Here is a 16,139-nt window from a genome sequence, read left to right as displayed (position 1 = left end):
ACCTCTAGGTCCCAAGAAGAGGAAAATTATAGTAGCTATTAAAAATCTTCCATATAGAGAGATGAAAACTCATTTTTAGGCTAGAAAAAAAGAATGATTAGAACATGATAAGTTAGTTAAGTCAGAATTTAAACTACATTTATGAACAGTCTTATTTGTAGCTCAACTATTTTACATTTTAAAGTATTGTACTAATACTAAGGAGTAAACCTAAGAATACTGAAATTAATTGATGACATATTCAATAGACAACTATTTGCCACATTTGTGTTTATTAAAAACCGACATCATAAACAAAACCTGTACAAAAAAATATCCTGACTTTTGTGGTATTGCATAACAGTATTCTTGGAAGAAGTTATCGTCTGGGACCCCCTCTTCCTCTGCCACGGCCACGTCCTCGTCCTCTACCCCGACCTCGGCCTCTTCCTGCAACTGAACAAATATGAGAACAACAAAGTTAATTTTTCTCATGCTTTAAAAGTTACCTGAAATAACTAAAACAATCTATTCTAATAAGATAATCTAAGGAAAAAACTTTTATAATCAATTTCCACTTCAACAAAAGGATGTTGTGTGGAAGCCATCATCTACCTTCTTAGTTCTTGCATTTGTAGCTCAAAGGGCCTGAAACTGTTTGAATTCTGGTCCTTTTCACTTCAGGGCTGGTGCTCTATCTCTTGTGCTACCTAATTGTCACCCAAGAAAGTTATTCTTAAAAGGTGTTTTTTGTTGTTGTTGTTGTTTTTTTAAGTTATTTAACTTCAAAGATTTCCCCAATTCTATGGTAACAGAGACATAAAAAAATTTGTCTCTGATGAAAGACTTTCACAACTGTTCAAAAGAAATGTAGGTCATTACTGCATTTTAATGACAAAGAAACTAAAAATGAAAGCTTATTTGCCTCAAATTACAAAATTAAGAAGAATTCTGATTACTTTCTCCCTTAAAATTGACCATCCAACTTCAACCTTTCCCTATACAATATCCTATAATTCCTTAGTTTTCTCCAAATGCAATATTTATTCATCCTATATCTAGTGTCTTCAAATTTTTATGAAACTTGTAATTAAGTGTTTTTAAATATTTAATTAAGGTCTACAGTGTCACATTTTCACTGCTTAGCAAGGAAAACCAATTTAAGTGATAGTAACATTTGAATACAGATTTAGAGTAGTCCAATTTTTGTGCTTTCATAATCAACATAAAAAAAGTAATTAATTCCAAAGAAATACTAAAGAAGGGAAAGGGACCTCTATGTGCCAAAATGTTTGTGGCAGCCCTTTTCGTAGTGGCTAGAAACTGGAAAATGAATGGATATTCATCAATTGGAGAATGGTTGGGTAAATTATGAATGTTATGGAACATTATTGTTCTATAAGAAATGACCAATAGAAGGAATGCAGAGAGGCTTGGAGAGACTTACATCAACTGATGCTGAGTGAAACGAGCAGAACTAGGAGATCATTATACACTTCAACAATGATACTGTATGAGGATGTATTCTGATGGAAATGGATATCTTCAATATAAAGAAGAGCTAATCCAATTCCAATTGATCAATGATGGACAGAATCAGCTACACCCAGAAAAGGAACACTGGGAAATGAGTGTAAACTGTGAGCATTTTTTTGTTTTGTTTTGTTTTTGTTCCCAGATTATTTTTACCTTCCAAATCCAATTCTTCCTTTGCAACAACAACAAAATTCGATTCTGCACATATATATTGTACCTAGGATATACTATAAGATATTTAATATATATGGCCATTTAGGGGAGGGGGTGGAAGGAAGGAGGGGAAAAATCTGGAACAGAAGGGAGTACAAGGGATAATGTTAAAAAAAAAAAATTACCTATGCATATGTACTGTCAAAAAAAATGTTATAATTATAAAATTAATTTAAAAAAAAAAAGAAAAAAAAAGAAAAGTAATTAAAAGTTTATTAGTATGCACAGTTTGCATATTCCAGCTTTGGTACAGCAGTTTTAGATGCACAACTTTAACTCTAATTTTTCAGTTAAAACATTAAGGGAAAAATTCATTGAGAAATTTAAAAAATATATATATACTACATCCAGTCATAGGTAACAAGCCTATATCTGTAAAAGATTTTTAAATAACCAACATGATACACATATAGTTAATAGAGCGGAGTTACATGAAGTGAGGATAGAAAAATAGAATAGATCATTATTATGGAGAGCCTGAAATGCAGAATTTCATCAACATTACTTAAAGGTCTAATAAGATTTAAAAATAAAGATCAAGACAGAACAAAAGTAGAAGTTGAAATCTAGGGATGTGAATTAAGAAATATTCTCTAAGCCAAATATTTTCTCAGGCAAGCAAATGACAATAATAATTTATAAAATTCTATTTTGACATATGTACTAGTTGTTGTATAATATGTCAACCTGACCATTTCTATATACCAAGGAGAGGAATTTTAAATGTATAATCCTATTGGTTTTCAGAAATTTGTATAAAAGTGTGTTAAAACCATAACTTTAAAAAGCAATAATTAAGTTTTGTAATTCTAAAACAAGAGTCTCTCAAGGTTTTACCAACTTACCAGCTTCCCTTTTCTTAGATTTCACCTTTGGTTCAACGTCCACAAGTAAAGTATCCAGAGGTAAGCTGTCTGGGAGGATGAAGTACCGAATGTTATTTCCTCGTATGCTCAGTGTTTCCAATTGTACAGGCTCTCTGTTCTTAAGGGTCATTTTCACAGCTTTAAGATGTGTATTCATACTGACATCCACACCTGAGGGAAAAAAATAAAAATGATCAAGTATGGCAAAAACGGAAGAGAAAATAAAGAGAGAAAGTATAACCTGTATAATTCCACTTGCTAATAATAAACAATAACTCTTGCTAGATTGTTTTACTACTAGGTCTGTATTCCAAAGAAATCAAGAAAGGAGGAAAAGGACTCACATGTGCAAAATATTTGCCAGCTCTTTTTGTAGTGGCAAAGAATTGGAAAATGAGTAGATGCCCACCAATTGAGAAATGGCTAAACAAGTTATTTAAGACATTCACCTTTGTAAAAACTTGAATTTCAAATTTTTTCTCTTCTTTTCCCCCTATTCCCTTCCCTAGACAGCAATATATGTTAACTATGTGCAATTCTTCTAACCATATTTCCACATTTATCATGCTACACAAGGAAAATCAGATCAAAAAGGAAAAAAGAAAGAAAACAAAATGCAAGCAACTAACAACAAAAAGGTAAAAATATTATGTGATCCACACTCAGGTTCCATAGTCCTCTCTGGATGCAGATGGCTCTCTCCCTCACAAGTCTATTGGACCTGGCCTGAATCATCTCATTGTTGAAAACAGCCATGTCTACCACAGTTAATCATCACATAATCTTCTTGTGGCTGTGTACAGTGTATAATGTACTCCTGGTTCTGCTCATTTTACTTAGCATCAGTTCATGTAAATCTCTCCAAGTCTTTCTAAAATCTTATTGATCATTTCTTATAGAAAAATAATATTTCATAATATTCATATAATATAACTATATGAATAGGATTATTTAAAAAAAAAAAAAAAACACCTGGAAATACTTTTATCAACTCATGCAAAAAAAAGTGAGCAGAACCAGCACAATGTAGTTATAGCAATATTGTAATAATCAACTACTTAGCTACTCTGACGAAAGCAATGATCCAAGACAATTCCAAAAAATCCATGGTGAAAACGCTAAATACCTCCAGTGAGAAAACTGATGAACTCTGAATGTATATAGCCAAAGAGATTAAAAAAAAAAAAAGGGAAAAGGACATACTTGTACAAAAATATTTAAATAGCAGCTCAGATAGCAAAAAATTAGAAATTGAGAGGAACAGCCATTAATTGGAAAATGGTAGAACAAGTTGTGGTATGATTATGATGGAACACTATTATGCTATAACAAATTATGAAAAGATGTTCTAAATCATTATCAGAGAAATGCAAATTAAAGCAACTCTGAGATACAATAACACACCTATCACATTGGCTAAGATGACAGGAAAAGATAATGATGAATGTTGAGAGGGGATACAGGAATATTGGGACACTAATGCATTGTTGGTAGAATTGTGAATGAATCCAGCCATTCTGGAGAGCAATTTAACTATGCCCCAAGAGTTTTCGGGCTGTCCATAACCTTTGATCCAGCAGTATTTCTTTTTTCTTTTTTTTTAATTAATTTTATAATTATTTTTTTTGACAGTATAGATGCATAGGTAATTTTTTTTTTTAAACAACATTATCCCTTATATTCACTTTTCTAAATTTTCCCCTCCCTCCCTCTACTCCCTTCCCTAGATGACAGGCAATCCCATGCATATTAAATGTGTTACAGTATATCTTAGATACAATATATGTGTGTAAAACCAAATTTCTTGTTGCACAATAAGAATTGGATTCCGAAGGTATAAGTAACCTGGGTAGAAAGACAATAGTGCAAACATTTTACACTCATTTCCCAGTATTCCTTCTCTGGGTGTAGCCGTTTCTGTCCATCATTGATCAACTGAACTGAAATGGATCTTCTTTATGTTGAAGATATCCACTTCAATCAGAATATATCTTCATACAATATCATTGGAAGTGTATAGTGATCTCCTAGTTCTCCTCATTTCACTCAGCATCAGTTCATGTAAGTCTCTCCAAGCCTCTCTGTATTCATCCTTCTAGTCATTTCTTATAGAGCAATAATATTCCATAACATTCACATACCATAATTTACCCAACCATTCTCCAATTGATGGGCATCTATTCATTTTCCAGTTTCTAGCCACTACAAAAAGAGCTGCCACAAACATTTTGGCATATACAGGTCCCTTTCCCTTCTTTAGTATTTCTCTGGGATATAAGCCCAGTAGTAACACTGATAGATCAAAGGGAATGCAGTTTGATAACTTTTTGAGCATAGTTCCAAATTCCAGCAGTATTTCTATTGGGCCTATATTCCAAAGAGATTTTAAAGGAGGGAAAGCGACCCACATGCAAAAGTGTTTGTAATGGCAAGAAATTGGAAATCGAGTGGATGCCCATCAGCTGGAGAATGGCTAAATAAGTTATGGCATATGAATGTTATGGAATATTATTGTTCTGTAAGAAATGATCAGCAGGATGATTTCAGAGAGGATTGTAGAGATTTACATGAAATGATGCTAAGTGAAGTGAGTAGAACCAGGAGATCATTGTACACAAGAAGATTATACAATGATCAATTCTAATGAACATGGCTCTCTTCAACAATGAAATGATTCAGCCCAGTTCCAGTGGTCTTATGATAGAGACCCATCTACAGCCAGAGAGAGGACTTGTAGGAATTGAGTGTGGTTCACAACATAGCATTTTCACTTTTGTTGTTGTTTGCTTGTATTTTATTTTCTTTCTCTTTTTTTCCTGGTTTGATTTGATTTTTCTTGTGCAGCAAGATAACTGTATAAATATGTATGCTTATTGGATTTAATGTTTTTAAAAAAATGATAAAAAGAACCCAAAGCTCATGTTGCTCTATGACCATTAGGCTAACTGTGCATTTCCTGGTGTTTGTGAGATGGGCTCTCCCAGATCCCTCTGGCCTATTGGGTTTTACCACCTGCCCTGCTGACTCCTGGGCATTGCTTTTTGATCTGATGATACTAATCAAGAACCCTCGGACATGTTCACTTGCTCTGAAATTGTATCTTTTTCTATGCTGTCTTCTTCAGGTACAATGGAAGCTCCTTTAAGACAGGGACTCTCAAATTTCCATTTGTAATCCCATTAATTAGTATAGTGCTTAGCTTTCAATAAAATGTTCTCCCCCATTCAAAAAAAAAAAAAAGATAAATAGGATTATTTCAGAAAAAACTGGAAATACTTTTATCAACTCATGCAAAGAAAAGTGAGCAGAACCAGCACAATACACAGTTGTAGCAATATTGTAATAATCAACTACTTAGCTATTCTGACAAAGGCAATGATTTAAGACAATTCCAAAAAATCCATAATGAAAATGCTATCCACTTCCAGTGAGAAAACTGATGAATTCTGAATGCACATTGAAGAATATATATATATATATATATTTTTTTTTTTTAATTATGACTTTTTATTGACAGAACATATGCATGGGTAATTTTTTACAACATTGTCTCTTGCACTCACTTCTGTTCAATTTTTCCTTTCCCTCCCTTCACCCTCTCCCCTAGATGGTAACTTATACATGTTAAATGTTATAGTATATCCTAGATACAATATATGTGTACAATTTTGTACAGTTCTCTTGTTGCACAAGAAAAATTGTATTCGGAAGGTAAAAATAACCAAGAAGAAAAACAAAAATGCGAGTAGTCCACATTTATTTCCCAGTGTTCCTTCTCTGGGTGTAGCTGATTCTGTCCATTATTGATCAATTAGAACTGAATTAGATCTTCTCTTTGTCAAAGATATTCCATTAGAATATATCCTCATACACTATTGTTGCTGAAGTATATAATGATCTCCTGGTTCTGCTCATTTCACTCAGCATCAGTTCTTTCCAAGCCTTTCTGTATTCATCCTGCTGGTCATGTCTTACAGAACAATAATATTCCATAATACTCATATACCACAATTTACCCAATCATTCTCCAATTAATGGGCATCCATTCATTTTCCAATTTCTAGACATACAAAAAGGGCTGCCACAAACATTTTGGCACATACAGGTCCCTTTCCCTTCTTTAGTATCTCTTTGGGATATAAGGCCAGTAGTAGCACTGCTGGATCAAAGGGTATGCAGTTTGATAACTTTTTGGCCATAATTCTAAATTGCTCTCCAGAATGGTTGGATTTGTTCAAAACTTCACCAACAATGCATCAGTATCCCAAATTTTCCCGAATCCCCTCCGACATGAAGAATACTTTTTAAACCTTATTTTTATTATTTTACTTTGTGTTTTGCTTGCCTTCTCCAAAAGAAAGGAGGGGAAGAAGGAGGGAAATGAAATTTAGAACTCAAAAATTTTTTAAATTACTTAAAAATTTTTTTCATATGGTTTGGATATATTTAATAAATAAAATATATAAATATAAACAAGTAAAATAAACAAAAATAATTTTTAAATAATACACTACATTGGAGTCTTGTTTAGAATGCTAGAGCTAGAACATAGAATCAGCTTCTATAAGAATCCTATTAAGAATCTCTATCATAACTTTAAATAGGAAACTCTTTTAGAAGGGTACCAGATGGCCCTGCTTCATATCACATGGCTAAAGTGTCTGAGGTCAGATGTGAACTCAGAAAGATGAGTCCAGGCCTGCCCCCCCCTCTTAATATTGTACAGTGTAGTCCAAGTCTTATAATCTATAGTATTCCTAGTTAATATCTTTAATATCTTTTTTTTAATACATACATTCACAACTTAAAATAGAAGTTTATTTTTCTTGAATGACTCTAGAATCATTGGATTTGAGGTCAAATATGCATTGAAATCCATTTATATGAGTTATCACCTCCTTGAAAGCTGACTTATTGGTCTATCTGTCTACCCTGAATTAAGCACAGCATTTGGCACACAGGGAACATTTAATGAATATTTTAAAAATTTTTTTTAAATCTCGTCTCTGACACTTATTAGTGACCTCAATAAAGTCAACCTCCAAGGGCCTAGCATAAAATAAATTGCACTAAATGATTTCTTATACCTATAAATCTCTAATCCTATCATCCACTTAACTGAAATGACTATTAATAACAAAAGGGATGTCCTCTTTTGCAAATGCACTGGGTTACTCATTTTCAAAGTACATTTTAGTCTAGCATTTCAAAAAAGCTCTTCACTTGCTTAAATCTTCTTACCTGTGATTGTTCCATGCACTTGAGTTCCATTCTTCAATTCAATGGTTACAGTTTCATGACTCAATTTCATCAAAAATCTGAAATAAGTAGAACCATTAATTTCCACTTTCATTAATTATATGAATCTATGTATAAATAAGTCAGTTAATTATCTTTAATAAAAACTTAGATAAAATTCTATAAAAATTGAAGGAAAAAAAAATTAGGAAGCCCTACATTGTTTGATAGCTTGATTAATGAAAATTTTTAAAAAAACTAATCAATATCTGCCAAGAGCTGTGTGAAGTGCCGGGAACACTATAAAATGCTAACACCATTCCTGCTCTCAAGGAAGCCACATTTTAATAATAAGACAACATAGAGAGGAAATTTCAAATGCAAATAATATGAAAAAGCCAGTGATCCTTAGGGAGCAGATAGTAATGCACCTTTCTTAATGTGATCTCCATAGATTAAACCATTTCTATTTCTAATGTTAAATTCTTTGGAAGTGATAAAAATTGATGGTAATAATGTTCTCTTTGCACAATATCACCCACAAAAACACAGCACTTAGGGTTCCTATGTAACAATGTATCCTATGCTGATACCACAATAATTTCCACAACCACAATACATTTGATGAGCACATGTCTCTCCCTTAATAGTATTATTATTTTTTGTGACTTGCCCAGGGTCACACAGCTAGGAAGTGTTAAGTGTATGAGAACAGATTTGAACTCTGATCTTCCTGAATTTAAGGCTGGTGCTCTATCCACTGCGCCACCTAGCTGCCCCCTTAATATTATTTTAATATTAATTCAATTAATATTAACTTATTTTATATTAATAATTTCAGCATCCAACACTTTTACTTCTGTTATGTTTTTCAATGAATTTTGTGTAATTTTGAAAGGAGATATACTTTGATGAAGAAGCATTGTTAAGGAATTGAGTCACATGCATTTCTAGAGTCATTAAACAGTATGTACAAGGAGATCTTGTCATTTTTTGCATCTTTTAATAAATCACGTGATGGTAAAAGTTACTATGAAATAATGCTTATGAAATATAACTGGTTTCCTTTAAATGCCTATTGTCCAAAATATGATATACATTAAGTACAAAACCTTGCCTTCTCAAGGTGGCGGGAGGAAGAAGGAAGGGAGAGAATTTGGAATTCAAAATTTTGAAAAATAGAATGCTGAAAACGGTTTTTAAATGTGATTGAAAAAATATGTTAAAAATATAGTTCTTTGGCAGCACAAAAAGTTGCCACACTTATTCAAAAAGTCAACAAATATTTATTAAATGCCTACTATCTACCAGGCAATATGCTAATTACTGGAAATTTAAAGAAAGGAAAAAGCCAAGTCCCTGTTCTCAAGGAGTCGAAAGTTTAATTGGAGAAACAACATGAAAATTATGTATAAAGAAGATAAGGAGCAGAAAGGTGATCAGTGCCACTGATCAAAGTGGTATCCTCAGGTCAAATGGCATATATAGTTTAGAACTTTCTGGGACATAATTCCAAAATATGTTTAATGGCTAGCTTAGCTTACAGCTCCAAACAGTTACAGCATTTTCCCTTCTTATCAATTTTATTAATCTAAGTAGTATGAGTTAGAATCTCTCAATTGTTTTAATTATGCTTAACATCTTTGGATATGGTTTAACTTCAATTTTTTTTCTTTCTGAAACTGTTCATATTCTTTATCTTTTGGGAAATGGCTTTGTTTCTTATAAACTTCAATCAGTTTTCAGATGAGGTTTTCAATCAAACAAATTTGCTAAGATTCTTCCCTTCTCCCTTTCCTTCAGTTACCTGCTTCCTTTCTAATTTTAGCAGTACTGGGTTGTTTAGAACTATAAAAAATGATTTCACCATTCCAGAGCACTGATGATTAAACATGCTATCCATTTAAGAGAAGTGATAGATTTAGTACGCTTCATAGAACCATAGGGTATGTTTTGTTTGACTATGCATGTTACATTAAATTTCTTTTTCTTTTCCAATGGAGTGGAAATGAAGTAGAATTAATCTGTAAATATATACACATAAATAAAAATTTTAAAGTTTAAAACATCAATAAAAATAAACTATATAACAAAAAAAAAAAGATGGTCTAATCAGCTAGAAAAGAACATGGTGTTAATTTCACTGGTATTCTTGTAATGGTTAAAAATCAAACAAACATTTATTATGTGACAGGTATTGAGCTAAGCACTGGGACTAAAATCAGTCACTATTCTTTAAAAGCTCACAGTTTAATGGAAAAAAACAACTATGTACAAACAAGATATAGACAAAATAATTTAGAGATGACCTTAGCTGAAGGGAAGACAATAGCATTTAAGGGGGACCAAGAAAAGTTTCTTACAAAAGGTATAATTTTAGCTGGGACCTGAAGGAAGCCAAGAAAGTCAGGAATCAAGAGATGAGGAGGGTAAGAATTCCAGAAAGGGAGGGGGGGGGGGGAAAGAAGGAGAATTAGTGAAAATCTGAAATCAAGAAATAAGTGTATTATTGTAGGAACAGCAGGAAAAGGTTAGTTATCACTGGTTTTCAGAAAATATAGTTAAAACTGAACAAGCCTGAAGGCAATAATTAAAGAACATAAAATCCATGTTGAATAAAACACTTGCTGTAAATTTATATAAAGATAGGAGACACAAGTATAAATGCATCATTGCAGGATCATGCATAAGATCACAAATCAACTAGAACCCTACAAAAACAAGATATATTAATTTAACACTTAAAAACTCTACAAAGTTATTTCTATCTCATTTGAACCTCACAAAACCCTTAGATTATTATTATAGGGGTGATTATTATCCTCATTTTATAGCTCAAATGACTTGCCCATGATCACACTAATGAATGTCAGAGACAGGATCCTAACCCAAATTTTCTTGATTCCAAATGTCTTCTACTTTTGCCATAATGCTTCTTGTGAAGTTAGTCCAGCAGTAGATAGAAATACATTATAGATAAATGATAAGCAGTCTAAGTAAGATCAGGATTAATAAAAGATTGGATCACATTTATAAAATTATGTTTTCAATAATGTGAAGCTGCTCCCTATTACCAAAGCAAACTTTAGCAACAATTTCTCCAGTAATGCTATTTTGTCTGTTCTCAGAAGAATCAAAATGGTGAGTGACTCATAAAAAATGAAAACAAACATGTTAGGTTTAAATGGACTTTAGTTTGAAAAAAACCAAAGTACAAGAATAAAAGACATAATCCCAAATATGATAAGAAGAATGATGTAGTAGAAAAAACATTTAACTCAGTGTAAAGAAGACCTGAACTCAAACCTCAATATTTACTGGCTATGAACTGAGTCAAATCAGTTATCTCTCAATGACTTTATTTCCTTTCCTGTAAAATAAGGGGATTAGAAGTTGGGACTCAAGGAATGTTAAGATCCTTTGAATTTCTAAATCTAAAATCAATGTATAATCTAAAAGGTGGTAGTTACATAAGTAAGTGCAAGGATTTAGTATAATAAAAAGCATTAATTGACATAGAAGATTTCCAAAGCATAACACAGTTCTATGAAGAATTTATAAAAGAACTGGAATAATAATTTCACAGTGAGAAGGTAATGTATAGGTAGGTACATATCTATTTTAGTATGGGAAATTTTATTGTTTAGTCATTTCAGTAGTGTCCAACTTTTCATGACCCCATTTGGGATTTTCTTGGCAAAGATACTGAAGTGGCTTGCCATTTCCTTCTGTAGCTCATTTTATTGATGAGGAAACAGATGCAAGGGTTAAGTGACTTGTCCAGAAGCACACAGCTAGTTAAGTATCTGAAACCAGATTTGAACTTAAGAAGATGAGTCTTCCTGATTTCAAGTTCAGTAAATGTGTGAAAATACATTAACTACTATATAAAAACTGTTAGGATATATGTAGATATCAAAACAATGTGAAATTACAGACAAAAGTAGGACCTTGTTAATAAAGGAGACTAATGGTATAAATAATAAAATACACCACCTCATTTATCCAAGTGGCAACATCAACTATTTAAAACAAAGGCAAATCAAAAAATGACAAAATGCCTCTAAACTAATACAGATCTTACAGAGCCCTTATTCTTTACTCTTAAGCCCTATATTCTTATTTCAAACTGGCTCTGAAGAAAGCTAGGTTCAAAATCCAAAGTCTTAGTTCTTCAGAGGTAAAAGAACAAAATGTCTTTTCCAGTTCTAAATCTTTGATTCTATGAATTACAAGAATGATTATCTGGTTTCTAAGATGATAGCGAAACAAAAGCAACATAAATAAATGCCTCAAGAAAAAAGGCTGTAAAGACTCAACGAAAATATTAATATACTACAACAAGGTGGGAGATAGCATTATAAAAGTACAAAGAAACATTAAAAACAATAGCTTTGAATCTTTTAGTCCACAGGACAAATTCATACTAACCTACCATTATAAAATCAAATAGATTAATGTCACATTTACCTGGCATATTTCAGTGATGAATAATCAAAGAAATATCAAAATTACATGCAGAAAAATAAAAAGGTAAAAAAAGTATGTGATATGTTTAAAAATATTTCCAGATGGAAAAAAATATATATGTTTAATGTTATTACTTCAAAATTTCATTTACAGCCAGGTCCTGATTTACTACATTGTACCTAAAAGATTCACCTTTATATAGGAAGGATGACTTAAATTTGTTTTCCCCCATTTATTCATGTAGATCAGACAATACAAATGGAAAACTAAGTTTATGCTTAAGAAGAAAAGACTAGATTATTTTTGCAAAGCTCCTTTAATAACCCCAAGCTTCCAAGGAAAGCAAAGGTCCATTTTTCTTAATATCAAAATTATACTGGTTTTGCTTTATACTGATAGTACAGGCTTCTCTGTTCATCAATGTTCAGCCTTAGCAATCACATGGGACAGAAGTTTATGAAGAATTTAAAATCAGTGTCACAAAGGGCAATAGAGATATATTGTGAGTATAAACATGTAACAACATAAAACCAATGAGGGATTCCTAAGAACAGGAGTAAAAAGAGGGGGATAATGACAGGGAATGATAGGAAGAGAAGATGGATTGGCCACATGATGAATGACAGCATGACAAAAAAACAATCCAAAGTATTCCACTGACAACTTTCTGAAGTGAGAAAAAACTTAATGAGATCTCTGGCCTGATGGCTGGATATAGTGTCAAATTTATAGAAAGACAGTGAGGAGAGGTACAAAATATGAACAGGAATGGATGGCTGTAGTCTGTAGAGATGAAGAGAACAATCTAATCCAAAGAAACTAAAAATCAATTGGATATTCCACGTAATTATAAACAACTTTATTTACTTTTTGGCTGACTAAAAAAAACCTATAAAATTATAACTGGAAAGAACATTAGAGGAAATCCAGTCCAATTTCTGTGTTTTGCAGATGAATGAATGAATGTTGAGAATTTAAATGATTGGCCAAAGCCAGGCTGGCAATGCTTAAGTAAGTGAATGAGCCAAGATTGTCTGAATTCTTTAAATGCCAAAGAATGCTATTACCTCTCTTACAGCAGAAATATTTTATCATTTTTGTCTGGATACAAGTTGGCTCCACCAGCATAATATAAACTCTCCGAGGGGAAGCCTGCTTGGGTTTTTTGGTTGGGGTATAGTAGCCCCTAGGGCCTAGTTTATACAACTGGTATTTGATAAGTAATTATTTATTGTTAATGAAAAATTTGGGGGTTAAGCAGAAAAAGTGTTAAGCAAGGGATTTATTGAATTTATATTTGTTATTTGGATGAGACTGAGTAGTTATTAAAGAAAAATTATATTCTAAAACGTTTTCAAATTCAGATTCTTAAGTGCTCATTCTCTACACAAAGAAAACTTAATAGCAATACTCGGAGGGCTGGCAAACAGATATTTTTAGATCTGGGATTTTTTCAAAATATTTTGTTCTTTGTTCAGCTACTCCTTTGAATGACATTCCCTTACTGCACAACCCCCTGAATTGAATCCCACCCTCCTTCTTCCCTTGCTACTATTTTAAAACACAAATTAATCTCTGTATTTCTCAGAGGCAAGTTAAAAAGTCTAAAGATGAAAGAAAATTCCAAGATTATTCTCAATCAAAGTAATCTAAATCTGAGAGATTCAGTTAGCTGTAAATTCCACTTTTGGAATTTGTAAACTTGGACTGAGACCTGAGTCTGTGTACTACACTGTTAACTCTCCATTTATGCTTGGAATAGTATGGCTGGCCTATATTAAAAAGCTGGTGTAAATGACTCCTCCAAACTTTAACTTAGAACCACTTAAGGTAAAATGTAATCCTTTAGTTTATGCGACTCTCTATACAATTGACCAGCGGAAATGTTCAATTGAGAGAAACAACGAAAAAGGAGGGAAAACTGAATTGCATAATCGGTTCCCAAATAATCAAGAGTGGATGCATAGCGCTGTCATTCTGCAAAGTGGGTCCATTATGTAAGTCCCACATTTAAGGACCCCACAATCTTCAGAGCTCGGTTTTCAGGAGTTAATCGATGTAAATATAGAACAGCAAAGCAGCCCCCGTCCGTATCTCACGGGGGTCTCCCCGTTTCTCCAATGCCAAGGATTCCCCGGGGGAAGCTAAGAGGGTGTGGGGCTGGCAGCTTAGAACCGGGCTGCAAACCCCGGCTTTCGGCAGGTCATTTAGCGCTCCTGGGCCTTGGTTTTCCTAACTGTAAAATGGCAAAGAGAGGGGGTCCCCTGGCTTCGAAGTGCTTTAGAGCTCTAATCCTACGATTCCACCACGTGAAACCGGTCAGAAGGTTTGGAAACAGTCAAGAGGAACCCAGACCAGAGGGCCCGGGAAGGGAGAGAAACGCGCCGTCACGTCTCGCGAGAGCTTAAAAGAAAACGGTCAAACCCACGAGTCCCTTAGGGATAACGGCCGCCGCTTGCCTTCCTTCCCTTTCTCCCCACCCCGCACTGAAGGCGCTCATTTGTGAGGCACGAACAACTGCGCGAGGTACGGAGCCGGTGGGAGTACTGGCCAACGGGCAGGGAGGGGCCGCCGTTGTCCGGGCCTATCTCGCGCCCGCACGCGATTTTGGCGCCTCTTCCGACACTAAGCGACACCGCGCCTGGTGACAAACCTTCAACCCAAACTCTGCTGCGGCGGCCAGCGCTCTAGCAGTTTCCTCACCTAACGAGCTTCATCCTTCACGGTGCCGTCAAACTTTCGGTCCAATAGGCCGCAAACCAACGACCACTACGGCGCTAACACGGGCTGAGGGAATGAATGGCCGGAAGCACTTCCACCAGGGCTACCGGAAGTAGAATACCCTACTGAAGGAAAACTCGAGACTGCTCAGAGGCGGATGGAGTGGGTACACTTCCAGGCACACGGTGCTGCTGCAGCTCCCCCTAGAGGGCGGAGGTGGGAATGGCGCCCACAGGATAGACCTTAGAAAAGTTTCTTCTAACAGGGTGTTAATTTTACAACTTGAGGAAGCAAATAGCTTCTGTTTAGCAAAAACAGCAGGTTATTGGCCATAGCACCTTATTGCACAGGGTGCTTAAAACTAAATTTTGCTTAAGTTGAGAAAAAAGCAAGTGCTTTCTGCAACTAATTTTATTTTTTTCTGAGGCTGGAGTTAAGTGACTTGCCCAGGGTCACACAGCTAGGAAGTGCTAAGTGTCTGAGACCAGATTTGAACTCGGGTCCTCCTGAATTCAGGGCTGGTGCTCTATCCACTGCCCCACCTAGCTGCCCCCTCTGCAACTAATTTTAAAGAAGGAATCACATTTAGTGGAATTTCTGAACTGTGCCTGGTATTGTTTATGTGCCCACATTTGAGTGGATGTGTGTGTATATACACAAAGAAGGGCAGCTAGTAGGGGCGTCAGGGAATAGAGTGCTAGGTCTAGACTCAGGAAGACTCATCTTCCCCAGTTCAATTCCAACCTTAGACATTATTTGTGCGATTCTGAAAAAGTCACTTGCCTCCTGTTTGCCTCAGTTTCCTCATCTGTAAAATGAGCTGGAGAAGAAAAAGGCAAACCATACTAGTGCCAAGAAAAGCCCAAAAGAGGTCGTAAAGCATTGGATAGAATTGAAAACTAAATATACACGACAATCTTTTTTTTCCCCCAAATGAGCCATTTTAATAAAAATTGATATATCCCCAGGTAAGAAGAGTTTCCAAAAAGCAGTTAGAAAACAGTTCAGAAAGACTGAGGACAACCCCCACATTTTTCATAATGGAAATCAAGGTTAACAAACCAAGCCAAATAGCCAGTGAAGAGATTGTATACATTGATTGGGCTAAATTCAAAA

The 16,139-nt window shown here is 34.4% G+C and overlaps 1 protein-coding gene across 1 annotated transcript; it reads right to left on the bottom strand.

Annotated features, from left to right (window-relative positions):
• Positions 1-253: 253 nt before the first annotated feature.
• SNRPD1 (small nuclear ribonucleoprotein D1 polypeptide) lies at positions 254-15,154 on the bottom strand. Its single transcript, XM_074276410.1, has 4 exons — positions 15,006-15,154; positions 7,836-7,912; positions 2,574-2,765; positions 254-435 (listed from the first exon to the last, which is right to left on the bottom strand). The coding sequence occupies exons 1-4, from the start codon at positions 15,017-15,019 to the stop codon at positions 359-361; spliced, it is 360 nt and encodes a 119-aa protein (XP_074132511.1). The 5' UTR covers positions 15,020-15,154; the 3' UTR covers positions 254-358.
• Between the last annotated feature and the right edge of the window lie 985 nt (positions 15,155-16,139).

Source organism: Sminthopsis crassicaudata, chromosome 1, assembly GCF_048593235.1.
Source record: "Sminthopsis crassicaudata isolate SCR6 chromosome 1, ASM4859323v1, whole genome shotgun sequence".
Taxonomy (NCBI): domain Eukaryota; kingdom Metazoa; phylum Chordata; class Mammalia; order Dasyuromorphia; family Dasyuridae; genus Sminthopsis; species Sminthopsis crassicaudata.
Note: the sequence above shows the minus strand (reverse complement) of the source record. Positions and strands in the feature narration are given on the sequence as shown.

Coding starts and splice junctions, on each gene's coding strand:
- SNRPD1 (XM_074276410.1), bottom strand. Junction 2,766..7,835: donor AGTGCATGGAACAATCACAG/GTAAGAAGATTT, acceptor TTTTTCCCTCAG/GTGTGGATGTCAGTATGAAT. Junction 436..2,573: donor ATCTAAGAAAAGGGAAGCTG/GTAAGTTGGTAA, acceptor ATATTTGTTCAG/TTGCAGGAAGAGGCCGAGGT.